General features: G+C 61.8%; 1 protein-coding gene across 2 annotated transcripts in view; it reads right to left on the bottom strand.

The window, feature by feature from the left end:
• Nucleotides 1-18,444, bottom strand: part of FBLN2 (fibulin 2) — a 79,837-nt gene that overhangs the window by 13,335 nt on the left and 48,058 nt on the right. Inside the window, exons 3-9 of one of the 2 annotated variants that reach the window (XM_036243696.1) lie at nt 11,638-11,749; nt 10,588-10,717; nt 7,947-8,127; nt 4,977-5,186; nt 4,305-4,418; nt 3,692-3,793; nt 1,455-1,595 (exon numbers count right to left, since the gene is read on the bottom strand). In XM_036243696.1, the coding sequence (XP_036099589.1) occupies nt 1,455-1,595; nt 3,692-3,793; nt 4,305-4,418; nt 4,977-5,186; nt 7,947-8,127; nt 10,588-10,717; nt 11,638-11,749 (990 nt within the window). The remainder of the gene's footprint in view (nt 1-1,454; nt 1,596-3,691; nt 3,794-4,304; nt 4,419-4,976; nt 5,187-7,946; nt 8,128-10,587; nt 10,718-11,637; nt 11,750-18,444) is intronic. The other variant, XM_036243697.1, reaches the window with a different exon arrangement.

An 18,444-nucleotide genomic window follows, 5' to 3' on the forward strand; every position in this document is an offset into this window, starting at 1 on the left:
TCGTCCACGGTCTTACAGCCAGAAGGTGGCCGAGCGAGAGCCGAGCCCAGGCTGCCGGGCTGCAGAAGCCTCCCCCCCTCCACCCCGGGTCCCCACCCTCGCGCCTACGGCCCAGGCCTGGAGCCCCAGTGAGCTGGAGACACGAGCAGCGTGTCTGTGGTGAGCGCGGAGGGGAAGGGAAGGTGCTGACGTGACCAAGGGACCGGCCTCGGGAGGCAAGGAAGAGACCAGCGTGGTCTGCAGGCCGGACACGGAGGGAAGGGCGGATGAGAACGTGCTCTCGTAAGGTCGGTGAAGGAAATGCTCTTCCCACCCCGGATCCTGCGTCCAGCTGCCCAGGGACCCCTCTAGTCCAGGGTCCTCTCCGCAGGCCACAGCAAGCGGGCAGGGTCCCAGGCGGGGCGTCCAGCTCAGGGTCCGCCTCCCCAGACAGACACACAGACACCCCCAGACAGGACAAGCGGGTTCGGGAGGTACATGTTGTACCGGTGGCCGGGGGCCAGGGGCAAACATGCCGGCCCAGCGCCTCGGGCCTGTCGTCCAGCACAGAGGAGGGGGGCGAGGACATGTTCAGGCCGAACATGGTCCCCAGACACACAGGCGACGGACGGGGCTCGGGCACACGGCTCCCTCCCACGGGTGCGCCAGCTGCCCTTTGCCCGGCAAGTCCCAGCCGTCCTCAGAGACAGGAGCGGACACCCCCATCTCCAGGACGCCGGGCTGACCTGCGCTGGAACTGCCTCCCCTCGGGCCCTGTCCCTGCTGAGCACTTCCCGGCCTGCCCTGCGCTCCTGGGGCCTGGCGTCTGGGTGCCTCCTCCAGACAGTCGGCACCAAGTCTCCCTCTCGCTGCCCACAGAGGCACCTGGAGCCCAGCGCCGGCCCTGAGGGCAGGGGGACAGGTGTGACCAGCCACCAGCCCGCCTGGTCCTCGGAGCCCTCGGTTAGAGGTGAGGAAACAGATTCCACTGCTCAGGTAGCACAGCCAACGACACCACAGGGGTGCGGAGCGGGGAGTGTCAGACCCCGGCTCCGTTGGCTCAGCTCTGGAGGGGCGCCCCAGCCCCCTGCACCGTGCTCACGGGGAGCACGGCCTCCACAGAGGGGCGGTGACCTGGCTGCCTGCCTACAGCTGACACGGAGGCTGGGAGAAGGGACGTCCCTTCTCCAAGGCCACCGAGCTCCTCGAGGGCCCTCCTCACACCCAGGCCCCTGCCTCCGGACCTCACACTGTCTCCTGCCGCCCACAGGTCTGACCTCCTCGCTGAGTGACCCCGCCAAGCCTCACCCTGACGGCCGTGTTCTGACTCTGTCCCTGGGGAAATGCGTCGGCGGAGAAGCAGGACAGACACCAGGACACGTGGGACAGGCGCGGGCGTCAGCTGTGCTCAGAGCTCAGGCGGGCCGGGCGGCGAACAGAGCGGGGTGCCGGGCGCTAGCGGGACTCTCGCTTACCCACACACTTCCTGAGCGCGTTGAGGATAAAGCCCTGGGCACAGAGCACTGTGTGGTTGACACAGTAGAAGGATCCCAGGGTGTTCACACAGAACTGCCACCGGCTACAATCGTGAGTGCCCAGCAGGCACTCGTCTTGGTCTGACGACAGCCGCGGGAGGGAAAACAGAAGGGCCATTAGCGAGGCCTGTCGGGGGGCAGGGGTGCCGGGGGGCTGCCACCTGGAGGGGCGGACAGCGGCTCGGGCCACCCAGCCCAGCAGCGGCCCCTCCGGGCTGGGCCCAGCCTGAGCTGGTCCAGTCAATGCTGGAATCCCAGTGGGGACAGGGGTCAGGCTCAGAGAGGAAGCAGCCTGCCCACGCTCCGTGGGTGCTCCACCTCTGCACACAGCCGCGGGCGCCCCACCTCTGCACGCAGCCGCGGGCGCCCCACACGCCAGGGTCACGCACTGCAGCGCCTGGGGCTCAGGCTGGCACAGAAAGGGGAGAGGAGCTGAAGGGGGCTCCGAGGACCCCGCGGGGCCTGTGCGTTGTCCGGGGCGGGGGGGCGGAGCGGTGGGCCCCTTCTGGGCAGAGGTTACAAAGTTTCGAGAGAAAACTGAAATCTGGACATTTAAAAAAAAAAATTCCTGCCCTGGCCGGTTTGGCTCAGCGGTTAGAGCGTCGGCCTGCGGTCCGGAGAGACCCGGGTTCGGTTCCCGCTAAGGGCATGTACTTCGGTTGCAGTTTGTCCCCGGCCCTGGTTGGTCGTGCGGGTGGCAACCACTCGATGTGTCCCTTTCATGTCGATGTTTCTCTCTCTCTCTCCCTCCCACTCTATCTGAACAAAAAATGGAAAAATGTCCTCGGGTGAGGAGAAAAAAGAAAAAAATTCCTGAGGTGGTCAGGCTTGGGAACGCGTTTGATTAATTTAAAGGGGATCACGCCCAGCAGGACCCCTTCATGATGTGTCTGCAGCCCCTGGCCTGGGGCCCTCAGCCTTTACTGCCCCGAGGGGGGACTCTGCAGAGGAGAGGGACCGGGAGGCACCCCACACTGGCCCTCAGCCTTTACTGCCCGGGGGTGGGGGTCTCTGCAGAGGAGAGGGACCGGGAGGCACCCCACACTGGCCGGCAGCCTGGCTGGGCCGGAAGGAATCGGGAGGGATTCATCCTCACAGCCCCAAGGACACTGACACCCACACCACGGCCTCCTGTCCTCGGGCGCCGGGTGCTTCCCACACACAGGAAGCACCTCAGCCAGGAGCCGGATAAGCGTTTCAGCTTCTGGCAGGTTTGTGGGCGTTTTCCTGGACACTTACTCCTGGACCCCGGAAACCCCCCGGGACACCTCTCCTGGACCTGAACCGAACGGCGGGGTGTGACCCCCTGCAGGCTCCGTGTCTGTCCTGCCTGCAGACGTGGGCGGAGTAGTCTGGGGGCCTCAGGTGCTCACTCAAGGGGGCATCCGCTGTGGGAACCACCCCAGCAGGTGCTGGGACAAAGCCCCATCTACAGGAGGGGCCCCATCTACAGGAGGGGTCCCGCCCACAGAGGCCCCGCGAGACCAGATTCACACCCAGCAGGGTCGCTGGCGGGAAAGGGACATGCTTCTGGGACCACCACCCCTCTGCGTGGCGGCAGCACCCACGGTCCCTCCTCGGCTTCAGTAACAGACTGAGTCCTGCCGTCCAGCCGTCCAGCGGGGACTCTCGTCCCCATGGGAGGCACAGGGAGGGATGAAGGCCACCGCCGGGCCCTGCCTTACGGTCGTCGGGCACACGCCCCTTCCCTTCCTCCACCGCGGTGGAATAGGGACAAAGTGGCAGAAGCCACTTGGGTCACGCAGACAGAGGCGACCCTCAAGGACAGGGTGGTTGGCCTGTGGTCCAGGGACCCGGCCGGAAATACAGATTCTCAGGCCACCGCCACACCTGCTGGTCAGGGTCCCTGGGACTCTGGGGGGTCTCAGGCTCCAGCGGCCTCGGGCGCACGCTTAGGTTTGGGGAGCACTACTCTCGAGAACAGGCGTCAGTGTGACAGAAGAGGCCGGGTCCTGGCCCGCCTGGGCGCCCCCCGGACGGAGACCCAGGAACCTCTGCTCGAGCCATCGGGGCCCCTCACGCACGCAGCCGAGCCTGCTCCTGGCTCGCGTTCCGGGTCGGAGATCGGGGATCGGGACCGCGCCCTCATTCTGCCTGCCGATCCCGCTCTGGGCCCGGCCACAGGCCTCGCGCGGGTGCGAGGGCCCCGCACTCACCTTCGCAGGACACGCCGTCGGCCATGATGGCGTAGCCGGGGAAGCAGGAGCACATGGCGTTGTCGCCCACCATGCGGCACAGCTGTCGGCACGGCCCGTTGTCTGGGAGGAGACCGCGCAGAGGTCAGACCGCCAGCTCCTCGCGCCCAGCTCTGACCTGCAGTGTGGGGACCAGGGCCGGGAACCCCACTCCTGGGCTCATCGAGCCGCCGCCGCCGCCACCACTCAGACACGGCCCCCTCAGGACACAGTGACGGGGTGGGGGGGACAGGAGACAGGGAGCAGATGCAGGAACAGGGCGGAGGGCAGAACAAAGAACTTGCCCGCAACACTGTCTGCCTGACAGTTCCGCCAGCAACAATGTATCCTCTCGACTCCACAGAACCCAGGGCAGGAAGTATCCAGCTGGCTGCTGGGGGTCACAGGCAGCCTCCCAGCCTGTCCTCCAGTCTCCTACCCCTCTCACCCCAGGCGGACCCTCCCCCCAAACCGCACCTCCTCAGCTACACTCAGCCTGGGGAGACCAACCAACCCCCAAGGCAGACCCTCGCCCCTGGAGAGCTCGCCGCCCGCAGCTCCCAGCCGCCCGCCCCCCCGCCCGAGACCCCGGCACCTTTGCAGGTATTGGGCTGCGGCCGTGGCAGCAGGATGGTGTTGGGGGCCACTTGGGAGGGTTCCGACCTCAGTGCCGACTCCTCTGCAGCCTCAGGCTGTGGGCCGCCGTTGTCTGTCCAGGCAGAGCAGACGGGGGGGGGGGTCTGGCTCACAGCTGCAGCCAGGCCTCAGGCCCCATCGGGCACCACGCCAGCAGTTGGTAGAAACAGCCTCACTTCATCCCCACCCATTTCACAGGAGAGGAGACTGAGGCTCGGAGAGCAACGTGCTTCAGGGAAGCTCCATCTCCCAGCTAAACCGACAAGTCTGCCCCTGGGGCTGGCAGACAGAAAGCCCTCCTGCGCTGCCTGCCGGGGCTGAAGCCCCGAGGACCAGCCCATGGGGACAGCCCATGGGGACACAGACGGGCGGCTTGGGTGCCGGCCCTGCACTCAAACCAGGACAGAGCCCTGGGGCTCCCCCTGCAGACGGGGTTCCAGGAAGGAGTCTATCAACCTGGCGGAGGCCCCGGATCCTGTGGGCTCCAACGTGGGGAGTGCAGGGGGTGGGGGGGGAGCAGTACCCCTCAGTGCCCCCTGCTGGAAGGCCACGCTGCCCGGCAGGATCAGCCCCGCCCAGCCGGCCGGGTTCTCACCTGGGTCCTCACCTGGGCCCTCACCTGGGCCCTCACCTGGGCGGCAGGTGCGGCCATCCTCCTGCAGTGAGAAGCCGGGAAAGCAGGCGCAGCGGTAGGAGCCCACGGTGTTGATGCAGAGGTGCTGGCACAGCTCCCCCGGGAGCAGCAGGCACTCGTCCTGGTCGTCGCCGGGCAGGCTGTTGGGCAGTTCGGTCTCTGCGCCCAGGGACAGGGCCTCCCGGCTCCCCAGCTGCGCCTCTGAAACTGGGCAGGCGTCGGCGCTCAGGACGGGGCCGTGCTGCCCAGCAGGTGGCTGAGACCTCAGCCCCCAGAACTCAGGGCAGGTCCTCGTCAGAACCCTCCAGGGGCCCAGTGGGGGCAGCGTGGATGGATGGAAGGTGGGCAGACGGATGGATAAGGATGGCTGGGTGGACAGAACCCCAGCCATGAGAGTGAACCCCTCAGAGCCACATCCACACAGGCCTTGGGAAGCTTTGGCCAAAGTGATGACAAGGACTCGGACCTCTGACCTCAGTGACATCACCGGGGGCCACCCCTGGCAACAAACCTGGGTGCCATCAGATTCCGATCTGAGCCTCCCTCGTGCCTTCTCCCCCACCTCAGTCCCCGCTGTGTCCCTTTGCAGCACAGGTCTCCCCGGGCCTCCTGGGCTGTGCTGGGGTGGGGGGGGGGGGGAGACAGGCTCTCCATACACAGTCATGGGAAAGGGAGGGGCCGAGGTCCCTACTTGCTCCAGGTCAGCCGGGGCCCCCACTCTGTCCCTCGGCACCAGCAGCCAAGCCCCTCGGGGGCAGCTGCACTGGACCACACCTGAGGAGTACCTTGCACACTGAGGACATTTACCTCAAGCTCCACCCCCAGCAGCCCAGGCCTGGGACCTCCGGGGTGTCACGGTGGCTGACAGTCCAGCCCTATGACCCTGTACCTGGCCTCTGCCGGGCACACCACAGAGGTCATGCTCAGCCCACCTGCATCAGCAACAACCCTCCCAGCAGAGGGGACACTGCGGCTCTGGGGAGCAGAGACCTGCCCAAGGTCACCTGAGCAGGACTGGGACCCAGGTTGCTCTGACCTTGCCTCTTGTGTTCCCTGAGGTCCAGGTCACCCACGACTTAGCCACTGACAGAGAAGAACACGTACCTCTGGCTCTGCACCTACCCTCTGACCCTTGAAGGTGAACTCCCCCCAAAATTTTCCCCTGAATCAGACACATGGGTACCAGTAACCTGCACACTGATGCTCAACCCGCCCCCAGAGCCAACCTCATCCAGGGGCATCTCCTTGGGCAGGACAACCTCCGCGGCCGAGCTGGGAAGGCCATCTCTGTCGTCAGCTCCCTGGCCTGTCCACCCTCCTCACACTGGCCGCTGCCCTGCCCTGCTGGGACATCCAGGTGTCCGCAGGTCCACCATCACATCCAGCGAGCTGTGGGCCCACTGGATACGAGGTCTTCTCCTAGGAGCCCTGGCCTGGTAGCCGGTGGGCAGCAGGCACCCAAAGTGCCATGTACAGATTCCCACCGTCTTGCATGATCACGACAGAGACCCGGGGACGGTCTGATCAAATCAGGGCACCAGAAAGCCCAGCTCATCAGAGCCCAGTCTCGTCCCAACTACGCCCCGAACCCAGTCTGCACAGGGGGCGAACCCCAGGCCTCTCGGGGCCTCAGCATCCTCGTCTGGACTACTGAACATGGCATCAGAGACGGGCCAGGCACACCCCGCCACCCTTCCACAGGAAGGGAGGTGAAGAGCAGAACCCCACGTCTGACCGTCTGCAGAAAGGCCATGACTTGAGAACAGCGGGGCTGGGGCTTCAACCGGGCCTGCTGGACCCCAAAGGCCGGAGCTAACCTGGACACCAGGCCTGCCTCTGGGCTCATTCCCACCCTCCAGTGCCTCGGACTGGCCCGCAGGGGCCCCAGGTGGTCCGCACAGCTGCAGACAGACTCACGTTTCTGGGACCCTCCTGGGCGCCCGGCCCCTGCTGGTCAAGGCAAACACCTGCGCGAGGGGTCCCGGGGCTCTGGGCCCAGCTCCACTAAGGACACCCGCCGACTCGCTGGGGCACCTCGACTGGGTTCCTGCTGACCCCAAGGCCAGTGGCCAGGAGTCCAGGAGACAGTCCTCGACCGGGTGACAGAGGCTGAACGTGGCAGCTGGATCCGTGGCCACAGGACACAGGACACAGGAGGGAGGAGACTCCAGGACCTTGCTGCTGACCCTCAGGCCCACGCACGGGGAGAGGGCGAGGCACAGGCACGGTCAGCCCTCAAAGGACTCGCGGTCTGATGGGAGAAGGGGCCGCCCAACAACCCTCATGCACTCAGTGACTCTTCTGGGACAGGCACAGGGCCAGGCGCTGAGCAGTGGACGCAGGGACGTGCTAGCCGGAAGGGGGGACAGGCAGGCGGGCGGCATCCGTGAGCGCGTTCTCCAGGCTACGTACACCTGCTCCCCGAGGACGCACACGGCAGAGGTGAGGGACGGAAGAACGCAGCAGAGGGAAGTGAAAGGTTGGCTGACCGGCTGGGTGGTGAACAAGAGCAGACGGTTGGACAGACCAACGAAGGGATGGACAGGCAGACGGACAGACAGACGGATGGACAGATGGACCAACGAAGGGATGGACAGACAGACGGATGGAGAGCTGGACGGACAGATGGGTAGGTGAATGGTGGACGAGTGAATGTGTGTGTGCGTGGGAAGGTGAATGGGTAAGTGGACGGGGGGTAGATGAAGGGACGGATGAAGGGCCTGAGGACGGAGGGAGGGGGTGGTGGCTGCACGGATGGTACTTGGCAAACTGGACAAGATCATCGCCTTGGACAGGCCAGGCCAGAGCCCCGTCAGAACCTGAGAGGAGCCCGTGTCTCACGCCACCTGGCCGGCGTGAGGGTCCCCACAGAAGGCCAGGGTCCCCCAGCCTTGTCGAGACGCCCTGGCTGCTCTCTCCGCCTCCCCCGCCCCCCATGCACCCTGGCTCGCGTGAGGCAGCACCCACCTCTCTCCGGTGCAGCCGCGGGCTCCGGGGGCTGGCGCACCTCCGGCACCATGAGGGGGTCCTCGCCCTCACAGCAGGACAGCATGACGTGGTTGCAGGGGTAGCCCAGGTTGGGGTTGGACTCGCAGGACAGGCCCTCGGCCCGCAGGCGGAGCCCCAGGCCGCAGCAGTCACAGCATTGCTGGGGAGACAGGCAGCCTCTGCTACCCCCGGCCTGGAGCCCACCGCCCTCCCTGGTCTGTGAGCCCCGAGGGGCCGGGGAGTGAGTGCGTCCGTCCGTCCGTCGTGTCCTGTTTCTTCTGCCCAAGGCGGGGGAGCCACCTGTCTCCACCCCCCGGCCTGGCTCAGAGGGAGCCAACGCCAGTCTTTTGAAATAATCAATAAACAGCCTCCCTGGCAGGAACGACAGAGGAGCCCCGGCCACATCCATCCCCGCACCCCTGTTCGTCAGAGCACTGATTCCGCTCAGGCTAAAGACAGCTCGCTGCAGGGTCCCTGTGGCCAGACAGAGGTCACCGGGAAGCTTCCGGGGGAGCCTTCGGCCGGGGCCGCTTCGACTGGACGCACCTGCCTGGCACATGACCCTCCCTCCTTTCTGGAGCAGACCGGGGGGCTCCGGGGGGCTGCAGTTCTAGCAGCCACGCTGGGTGGCCTTGGAGATGGAAGCTGCACGCTAAATGTGACAGCGAGAAACAGAAGCCAGAGGACACCGTGCAGACGCCCCGGCCCAACTGCTCGCCTCCGAACCCCTCAGCTGGTGAAAGGACTTGGCTGACTGGAGTGATCAGTCCCACCGAGTCCTCTTCCCTGTGTCCACCGTCTCCGCCACGGGACAGCGCAGGTCCTCTGACCAGAAGACTCTCCAGCCTCTTGGTTGCATCTCAGGACTTGCCTGGACCCACAGCACGAGACGGAAGGGGCAGCACACCTCTCTGAGTCTAGACCTCAAGAGACCGTGCACACGGCTGCTCCCCGCGTGGGAGCCCTGCCCGCCACGGACCGAAAAGCCGAGGTGAGCCCGCCACAGGCGGTGAGACCACAGAGCAGAGCAACGACGTCCCAGCTGGCACTTCTCCTAAACCACAAAAACCAGCAGAGCCGTCCGCGGGCAGCAGACACACAGGTCAGCCCCGCCGAGATCAGCCGCGCACGGCCCCGGTCAGCAACCCCGACTCGTGAGATGAGCCGGTCACAGGCCACCCCGTGTGGGCCTGTCACACAGCTGCAGCCGACTCTCCAGGCCTGCCTCACCCGAGGGTGGCCACCGCCACGTGGTCGAGACCCGCCACGTACCGAAGAAACGCTGTTTGCCTCACGACCCTCTAAGAAGACATATGTCATCATCCCCATTTTATAGATGGACAAGCTGAGGCTCAAAAAAGAAACCTGGTCCAGGGTCCAACATACAGACGCAAACGGGGTTCGGAACGTCTCTGTCACCAGCCTTTCCCCTAACAGCAACTGTTTCTAGGAAAAATCAACCCAACAGGACAAAAATGAAAGTAGAAATCATCTCCCAAATGCCACCAGAGGTCCCTGTCCGTTATCCCGGCTTGTGACACTTTAACTCCTCACCCTCCTCTCCCCGAATCGTCTCTTCCAGCAACGCTGCTAGAAACTGCCCCCAGCCCCCATCCGCCCGCCCTCTGCCGCACAGCCAGCTGGTGCCGCTCTCCAGTGTGTCCCCCTTATTCCAATTTTCAGGGTGCGGGTGACCTCTCCAGAGCAAAGACAACATTTCTGAGCCTCCCTTCTACTAGGCGTGGCCACTGGCAAACATGCTGTTCATGGAAGAGGGGGCTCATTGGCCCGGCCGGTGGGGCTCAGTGGCTGAGCGTCGACCCTGCACCAAGAGGTCGCTGGTTCAATTCCCGGTCAGGGCACATGCCCAGGTTGTGGGCTGATCCCCAGTGGGGGGCGTGCAGGAGGCGGTCAGTCGATGCTCTCTGCTCTCTGCCCCCTGACCGCCTGGTGAGATTTCACTCCACCCTGATCACACTATCCGTGGAGAAGAGCCCCCTCAATGAACGGTCCCCACAACTGCAGAAGGGACCCAGATACTGTCCTTCGAAGTTCTCTAACACCTCACTTGGAGCAAACCACCGTCCTTCTGACGGGCAGGGTCCGCCTCCACTCCTGCTCACCGGGCTCCAGCAACACAGGCCAAACACACACCTGCCTCAGGACCTTTGCACTTGCTACTCCTGCTGCCAGAAGCTACTTCCCAGGAAGCCCACACTGCTCCCCATGTCCTCCTCCACGGTCTCACTCAAACAGCCCCTTCTCAGGGACCCAGCTCCAGCCAGGGCTGGGACTCCAGGTCCTCACCCCTCACACGGCTGGTGCTGGTCCTCTCTACACCTCCCCCCCACCATCCCCTCCTGATGCACCACACACGAACACCCGCACCGCCTCTCCGCCTGTCTCCCTGACCGGAGAGGGCGGGGACTCTGCGTGACTCACACCTGCCACCCTCGTGCCTAAAACAGGGCCTGGCGGACACGGTGCTCAGCAGCATTTTGCGGAGGAATAGGTCGCTATAGTAATGGATGATGTCCTCTAACGGAGGAGGAGACCCTGACCCAGGTGTGCGGCCAGCCCCCCAGGGGAGCCGCCCCCCAAGGCTGCAGGTTGGGCTGACCTTGTACAAGGAGACGCCGCAGGTGTCGCTGTCCTCCGGCCCGCAGGCCTCGCCCCCCTTGGCCCCCACGACACCGGCCATGCAGCTCTTCTCCTTCAAGTAGGACGTGCAGCAGTGCTTCTGGGCCGTCCTGCAGGAGGAGCGCCCTCGCCGTGAGTGCCCCCCAACCCCCCCCACCTCCCGGTGACCCTGCAGGAGGAGCGCCCTCCCCGTGAGTGCCCCCCGCCGCCCCCCATCCTCCCGGTGACCCTGCAGGAGGAGCGTCCTCGCCGTGAGTGCCCCCCACCCCCCCCCACCTCCCGGTGACCCTGCAGGAGGAGCGCCCTCGCGTGAGTGCCCCCCACCCCCCCACCTCCCGGTGACCCTGCAGGAGGAGCGCCCTCGCCGTGAGTGCCCCCCCCCCCCCCCCCTCCCGGTGACCCTGCAGGAGGAGCGCCCTCGCGTGAGTGCCCCCCACCCCCCCACCTCCCGGTGACCCTGCAGGAGGAGCGCCCTCGCCGTGAGTGCCCCCCGCCGCCCCCCCGTCCTCCCGGTGACCCTGCAGGAGGAGCGCCCTCGCCGTGAGTGCCCCCCGCCGCCCCCCCGTCCTCCCGGTGACCCTGCAGGAGGAGAGCCCTCGCCGTGAGGGCCCCCCGCCGCCCCCCGTCCTCCCGGTGACCCTGCAAGAGGGCCGCGGCCCCGGCACAGAGATGGAAAACGAGGCTCAGGGAAGGGAAGTCCCCACGAGCAGGTGCGCGGGCAAGGCCAGACCTCCCCCCCCCGCGTCCCACGGGTCTGTGGCCCACGGGTCCCAGCGCTGTGTCCCTGGCCAGTGAGAAAGGGGAACTGGCGCTCCAACCCCCCCACCGCGCCCAGAAAGCCAGAAGGCCCCATCCTGTGCCGGCCTGAAGGGGAGGAGCCCTGGGCCCCTGCAGAGAGCCCCCAGCTGGCACATCGACTGCCTTGTGCACCCGCAGCAGGCCCGTGCGCTCCCCTTGCACCCAGGCCCGGGGCCCGAGGCCAGCGGGTCTGGAGGGGAACGGGCGGCTCGGCTCGCCCCCGCGCACCCACCTGCACACGTCTCCCTCCGCGCCGCTCTCGGGCACCTCCAGGCACTCCTCGTTGTCGATGGCCCACTGCTGCCCGGCCGCGCAGCACGTCTCGATCAGGTCCCTCGTGGAGACTGCGGGCGGCAACACGGGAGAGTCACCACCGTCCCGCGGCCTGCAGCCCCCAGGCTCGGGGTGCGCCCCTGCGGCGATGCTCCGGGGCCCCTCCACACCCCACGGCACACCGGCCCTCGGCTCACAGCTGTGAGCTCCTGAGGAGACAGGCTGCGAGGTGCAGGGGGCCCCCTGGAGGTGGACGCTGGGAGCCCAGCCTGGGGGTGAGGAGCCGGGAGCACAAAGGCTGGGGAGCCACTCACACCCGCATTTCCTGGGGGATCAGAAGCCTCGTGCACCTCCTTCCCTGCACCTGCCCAAACCACCGCGCGCACAAGGACCCCGACCCGACAGGACGAGGCGCAGGCAGGCGACAGCATCGGCAAGGGCGGCGTGCAGCTCGGGTGAGCTCACAGGAGCAAGCTGACGGACAGACTGACCGGGAGGCTGGGGAGGCAGTGCACGGAGGACGCCTTAAAACTCAAAGGCACCCTGGCCAGTTTGGCTCAGCGGTTAGAGCATCGGCCTGCGGTCCGGAGAGACCCGGGTTCGGTTCCCGCTAAGGGCATGTACCTCAGTTGCAGTTTGTCCCCGGCCCTGGTCAGTTGTGCGGGTGGCAGCCCTTTCACATCGATGTTTCTCTCTCTCTCCCTCTCTCCCTCCCACTCTATCTGTACAAAAAATGGAAAAATGTCCTCGGGTGAGGATTAAAAAAAAAAACAAAACTCAAAGGCAAGACCGTCCGCTAAGAAACGGAAGCATCTGACCATCTCAAAACTCCAATGCCCTGTGTGACTAAGGCCTTCATAACAAATAAAAGAGAGAGACGGCTAACAGGTTAGGCGACATCTCTGGAATGTCTGCAGCTGACAAAGAAGTGATACTGGGAAAACATCATAACCTCCTGAAAGTGAACAAGAGCCAAACAGCCCCGAGATACCTTTCACACTGGGAAACTCAGAACAAGCAGTGAGGGCCTTGGTGGGCAATGGGCCCGGCAGCCAGTCTGGGGGAGCCCTGGCACAGCTCACCAAGGACTGTGCCCATCCACTGGGACCTGGCGGCTGCAGCCTGGGTACGCATGCCAGGGGCTCCCCTGCAGCCGCGTGGGCCGTGCACCGGAGCGCTACTGTGGGCGGGCTTGGAGGACGAGACTGCAGACATCTCCCTGTGGGACTCCAGCCACAGACTAGAGGTCCACACAGCGACACAGGTGAACACACATACACACAGCGACACAGACCAGAATGCTGAGGGGAACAAGGAAACCGTGAGGTCTGTCACACAGACTTAAAATATCGCACACAAGCCCTGGCCAGTTTGGCTCAGCGGGTTAGAGCGTCAGCCCGTGGATCAAAGGGTCATGAGTTCTATTCCAGTCAAGAGCACGTACCTGGGTTGCAGGATCGATCCCGTGCAGAAGGCAAACCACTGATGTTTCCCTCTCTGTCCCTCCCTCCCTCCCTCCCTTCCACTCTATCTAAAAATCAATGGAAAAATATCCTCAGGTGAGGATTACAAAACATGTATTGCCCACAAAATAGCAATATACACTTGCAAGAACACATAAAAGCTATCCACAAATTACAGAGAAGAGAGCTGTCGCCCAGGGTGGGGTGGAGGGCCGGCAACAGGAAAAGGAAATAAAAGGGAATAAAATACATAAATAAAACAAGAGAACCTTGCAAAGGTACAAGGTGCTAGAAAATGAGGGGGTACAACTGACCCCACCATGTCCCTCAGATCTGAAAATAAATGACATTCAAAAATAAAGTTTCTCCAGACACCTACACACATCCTGAGGGGCAGCGGGTGTAAAGGGGTAACTCTGAGCCTGATCCACATCTCAGAGCTTTCTGGTGCAGCTGTTTCTGCTCCCCAAAGGCTCTGTCCTTCTCTGTGATGAGGACCCAGTGGCTGCACGGATGCTGAAGCCTACAAGGACCTCTGGAGCATGCCCATCACCTGGCAGGCAGAGGGGCAGACACACCAAGGGATGTCAGGGCAGGTTCGAGGGACAGGGTGAGCTCCCTAGAATCATCAGCTTTATCTGCTGCACAGGCATTTCAAGTCCTTGAACCATTCGCAGTTTCCATCGCCTTCTGTAAAACAGCGAATGTAACAACTTGAAGGCAGCAGAATGAAAAGAGTTCTTGGTCACTGGCGTCGACCGGAAACCAGTCATAAACATCACAATCAACAGTGAAACGTCAGACACCTGCCCCACTGAAGTCTAAAATGTGACAAAAATGCCTACTGACACTGCTACTATTTAACAGTTTCCTAGAGATGCTAGCAAATGCAATAAAGCAAGACATAAAGAGGCAGGAAAAATATCAGAAAGAAAGAGATGATGGTCATTATTTGGAGATGCTATGAGTCCATCTTCTTAGAACATCCAAGTGAATCAAAATTAACACAATATTAAAATGCATATTAACTTATCAGTAGTAGTAGTAATAGTAGAGGAGACTTGACTTAGGGTGGTAAACACACAATATAATATACAGATGATATATTACTGAATTGTATACCTGAAGCCTATATAACTTTATTAACCATGTCACCCCAATAAATTCAATTAACAAAAAAGATAGCAGGGCCCAGTCGGTATGGCTCAGTGGTTGAGCGTCGACCCTGCACCAAAAGGTTGCTGGTTCGATTCCTAGTCAGGGCACATGCCCAGGTTGTGGGCCTGATCCCCAGTGGGGAGCATGCAGGAGGCGGCCCGTCGATGTTCTCTCTCGTCGATGTTTCTATCTCTCTCCCCCTCTCCCTTCCTCTCTCTAAAATCAATAATAAAAAAAAATTAAAAATAAAAATGGGCACACGATCTAATACACATTTTATAAAGAAAACATACAAATGGCAAACCCGATAACATAAAAAGGTGCTCCACATCACCGACCCTCAGGGAAATGCACATCAAAACCACAAGGAGATATCGCCTCCCACCTCTTCCCACCGCTACTATCAAAAAGACAAGCCTTAATGAGCGACGGTGAAGCTGTGGAGAAAAGACAAACCTTGTGCACCTCTGGTAGGAATGTCTGTTGTGACAGCCATCGTGGGAAACAGGACGGACGTGCCTCAGAAAACTGAAGGAACGACCAGCAGTTCCAGTTGTGGGTGAACGGAAACAGGGTCATGGAAAGGTCTGCACCCCTATGCCCTCTGCTACAGTACTTGCAGCCAAGACACGGAACACCAAGGCGCCCACCCACGGGTGAATGGATGGATAAAGACACGTGGCGCATATACGCAGTGAGTTAATATTCCACCACAGGAAGAAGGACACCTGTCCCTGGCGACGGCAGGGATGGACCCAGAGCGCACTGTGCGCAGTGAGGTGAGCCGGACGGAGAGAGACAAGGACGTCGAAGTGGAGCCTCGGGTGGCCAGCCTGGAGGGAGCAGCAGACCGGTGATCACCACCAGGAGACGGCGGGAGGGTGTGGAGACGTGGGTCAAAGAGAACAAACGTCCAGTGATAAGATAAACGAGTTCTGAGCATCTCACGTACAGCACGGTGATTCCAGGGAACAGCGTGGGTTTATACACTTTCTCTTGCCAAGAGAAAAGATCTTCCGTGTTCTCACCACAGGGAAAGAAATGATAACTCTGTAAGGTGACGAAATTGCTACCTAGCCTTCTTAGTCACATATATGTGCGTAGAGACATATCTCTAGATACATATATTACAGAATAAGTCCATTACAGCGCAATGAAATCCACACATGAAAAATACAACCGACCACATCGCAGTGTAAAATACCCATCTGGCAAAAGACAGCACATCCGACCAGCCCTGAGACTCTCTTATCCATTCACCGACTTTTAAACCCCTTAGCCTCTCCCTGGTCAGTTTAGTTCAGTGGTTAGAGTGATGGCCTGGGGACCAATGAGTCGCAGGTTCGATTCCTGTCAAGGGCATGGTCCCCGGCCCTGGTCGGGGTTGTGCAGGAGGCAGCCAGTCGATGTGTCCCTCTCATGTCAATGTTTCTCTCTCTCTCTCTCTTCCTCTCACTCTGTCTGAAGATAAATAGAAAAATATCCTCAGGGGAGGATTTAAAAAAATAAATATACACCGCATAGCATCTGTCCCTATGTGATCCATGAGCTCTCTCTTTCCGTTGTCAGTTTCCCCCTCTGCAGTCCCCGCTCCAAAGTCTGGGGGCTCACGGACCTCGGAGGGCACCTGGTCCAATGAGCACTTGCCGAATGGGTCGGTCCCACGCTGGACAACTGAGAACCTCGGAGAGACGGAGGGTCAGGGCTCACCGAGGGACGTCACACAGACACACCTGGCCAGGACGGCTGCCAGCCAGGGCTCCAGCCTCTGTCAGGGCCACTGAGAGGGACACACACGCCGTGTTGAACCCTCCACGTTCACGGTGGGCTCGATCTCCAGTAGGGGGTGTGCAGGCGGCAGCCGACTGATTACACTCTGGGCGCACGGGAGTCTCGCCTTCGTGTGAATACGTCTGGTGACACAGGGCTCCCTTCAGCCGGGCAGCCTGTCCCTTTCTGCAGAGCTCAGGCTCACGGTGACCTTCCCTTCCCTGGCCTGAGCTCAGCTCCCTCCGCCTCCCCCACACTGCCTCACAGGAGGATGAGGAGACTGCAACAGACCCCGGTCTCCGCCAGGCACCCAGACGGGCCCTCGCAGCCGAAATGAGCGGGTGAGGAGCAGGCATGGCCCAAGGACTCTCCCCTGACAGGTCGGCAGGGAGCCCCACGTCCTGGGCCCAGCTGCCCCGCGCCGCGCAGGCCAGTTGAGACCGACCCTGAAAGTCCTCTCTGCGAAACTGGCCGGTGCCGGTATGAAGGGTGGTGCCACCTCCTGGGCACCGAAAGATGAGGTTCCCCCTCCCCCCCCATCAGAGGCCAGGTCTCACCCTGTGCTTGGCCGACTCCGACCAGTCTCCTGGCCTTTCCCATCCTGGCTCCCTCCTCCTCAAAGGAGCTCAGGGACCACGACCACTTACGCTGGGGGACCACCCACTTGGAGCAGGAGGGAAGGAGGGACAGGGGCCAAGCAGGGCCCTGCCAGGCACCCCCCAACACACAGGACGCAGGGCCAGGCAAACCCCAACAGTGTAAGTACCCCCTATGTCCTCTATGTACCCCTATGTCCTCTATGTACCCCTATGTCCTCTATGTACCCCCTATGTCCTCCATGTACCCCCCGTGTCCTCCATGTACCCCCCGTGTCCTCCATGTACCCCCCGTGTCCTCCATGTACCCCCGTGTCCTCCATGTACCCCCGTGTCCTCTATGTACCCCCCGTGTCCTCTATGTACCCCCCGTGTCCTCTATGTACCCCCCGTGTCCTCTATGTACCCCTATGTCCTCTATGTACCCCTATGTCCTCTATGTACCCCTATGTCCTCTATGTACCCCTATGTCCTCTATGTACCCCTATGTCCTCTATGTACCCCTATGTCCTCTATGTACCCCTATGTCCTCTATGTCCTCTATGTACCCCTATGTCCTCTATGTACCCCCTATGTCTTCATCTAAACCCCTTCCCGCCCAAGGCTTCAAGCTCGGCCCGGAAGGCTCTGTTCCAGGTCCTTCTCTGACCACTCTTCTGGGGCCCCCAGCCCCCTCTCTCTGGCTCTTTTTCAGTTCCTGGGCACCAACCCTTCAGAATTTCAGTCCTGAGGCCTCCGTTCTCCGTCCACACTGTGGCCCTGGCCGAGCCCACCCAGCCTCCCTGCGCGCCAGCGCCGGCTGCGTCTCCTGCCGCACAGCTGGCTGAGGAACAGCCGAGTTGCCCCCTGTCTGAGTCCCCAGGTCCCCGCCCGGCAAACGGCCTCTCTGCCGGCAGCTGGCGAGGGGAGGTGAGAAGGTGCAGTGTCTGGCACCCGACAGGAGAGCGGTAAGCGGCATCCCCCGCCCACCAGCACCCTGAAAGGGTCTGGGGACTGCTCCCCAGTGACCCAATAGAAAACAAAGGGGGAGCCCAGCCGGTGAGGCTCAGTGGTTGAGCGTCGACCCTGCACCAAGAGGTCGCTGGTTTGATTCCCAGTCAGGGCACATGCCCAGGGTGTAGGCCCAATCCCCAGTGGGGGGCCTGCAGGAGGCGGCCAGTTGATGTTCCCTCTCATCGATGTTTCTCTCTCTCTCCTTTCCACTCTCTCTAAAATCAATAAAGAAAATGTTTTCTTAAAAATAAACTATCTCCCTGACCGGTTTGGCTCAGCGGTTAAGAGTGTCGGCCTGTGGACCAGAGTCTCAGGTTCGAGTCTGGTCAAGGGCACGTACCTCGGTTGCAGTTCATTCCCAACCCTGGTCCGGGTCGTGCAGGAGGCAACCAGTAGATGTGTCCCTCTCAGGTCGATGTTTCTCTCCCACTCTCTCTACCTGAAGATAAATAGAAAAATATCCTCGGGTGAGAATTAAAAAAAAAAAAAAAAGCAAAAAACATGAACTACTGCCCTGGTCAGTTTGGCTCAGTGGTTAGAGCATCAGCCCCCGGACTGAAGAGTCTCAGGTTTGATTCCTGGTCAAGGGCACATACCTGCGTTGCAGGTTCAATCCCGGGCCCCAGTTGGGGTCGTGTGGGAGGCAACCAATCGATGTGTCTCTCTCACACCGATGTTTCTCTCTCCCTCCCTTCCACTCTAAATAAAAATAAAAAAAAAAAGAGAAAAGCAATGGAAAAATATTCTCAGGTGAAGATCATCAAAAAATTAAAATTAAAACAGAAA

Source organism: Molossus molossus, unplaced genomic scaffold (genome assembly GCF_014108415.1).
Source record: "Molossus molossus isolate mMolMol1 unplaced genomic scaffold, mMolMol1.p scaffold_m16_p_5, whole genome shotgun sequence".
NCBI lineage: Eukaryota > Metazoa > Chordata > Mammalia > Chiroptera > Molossidae > Molossus > Molossus molossus.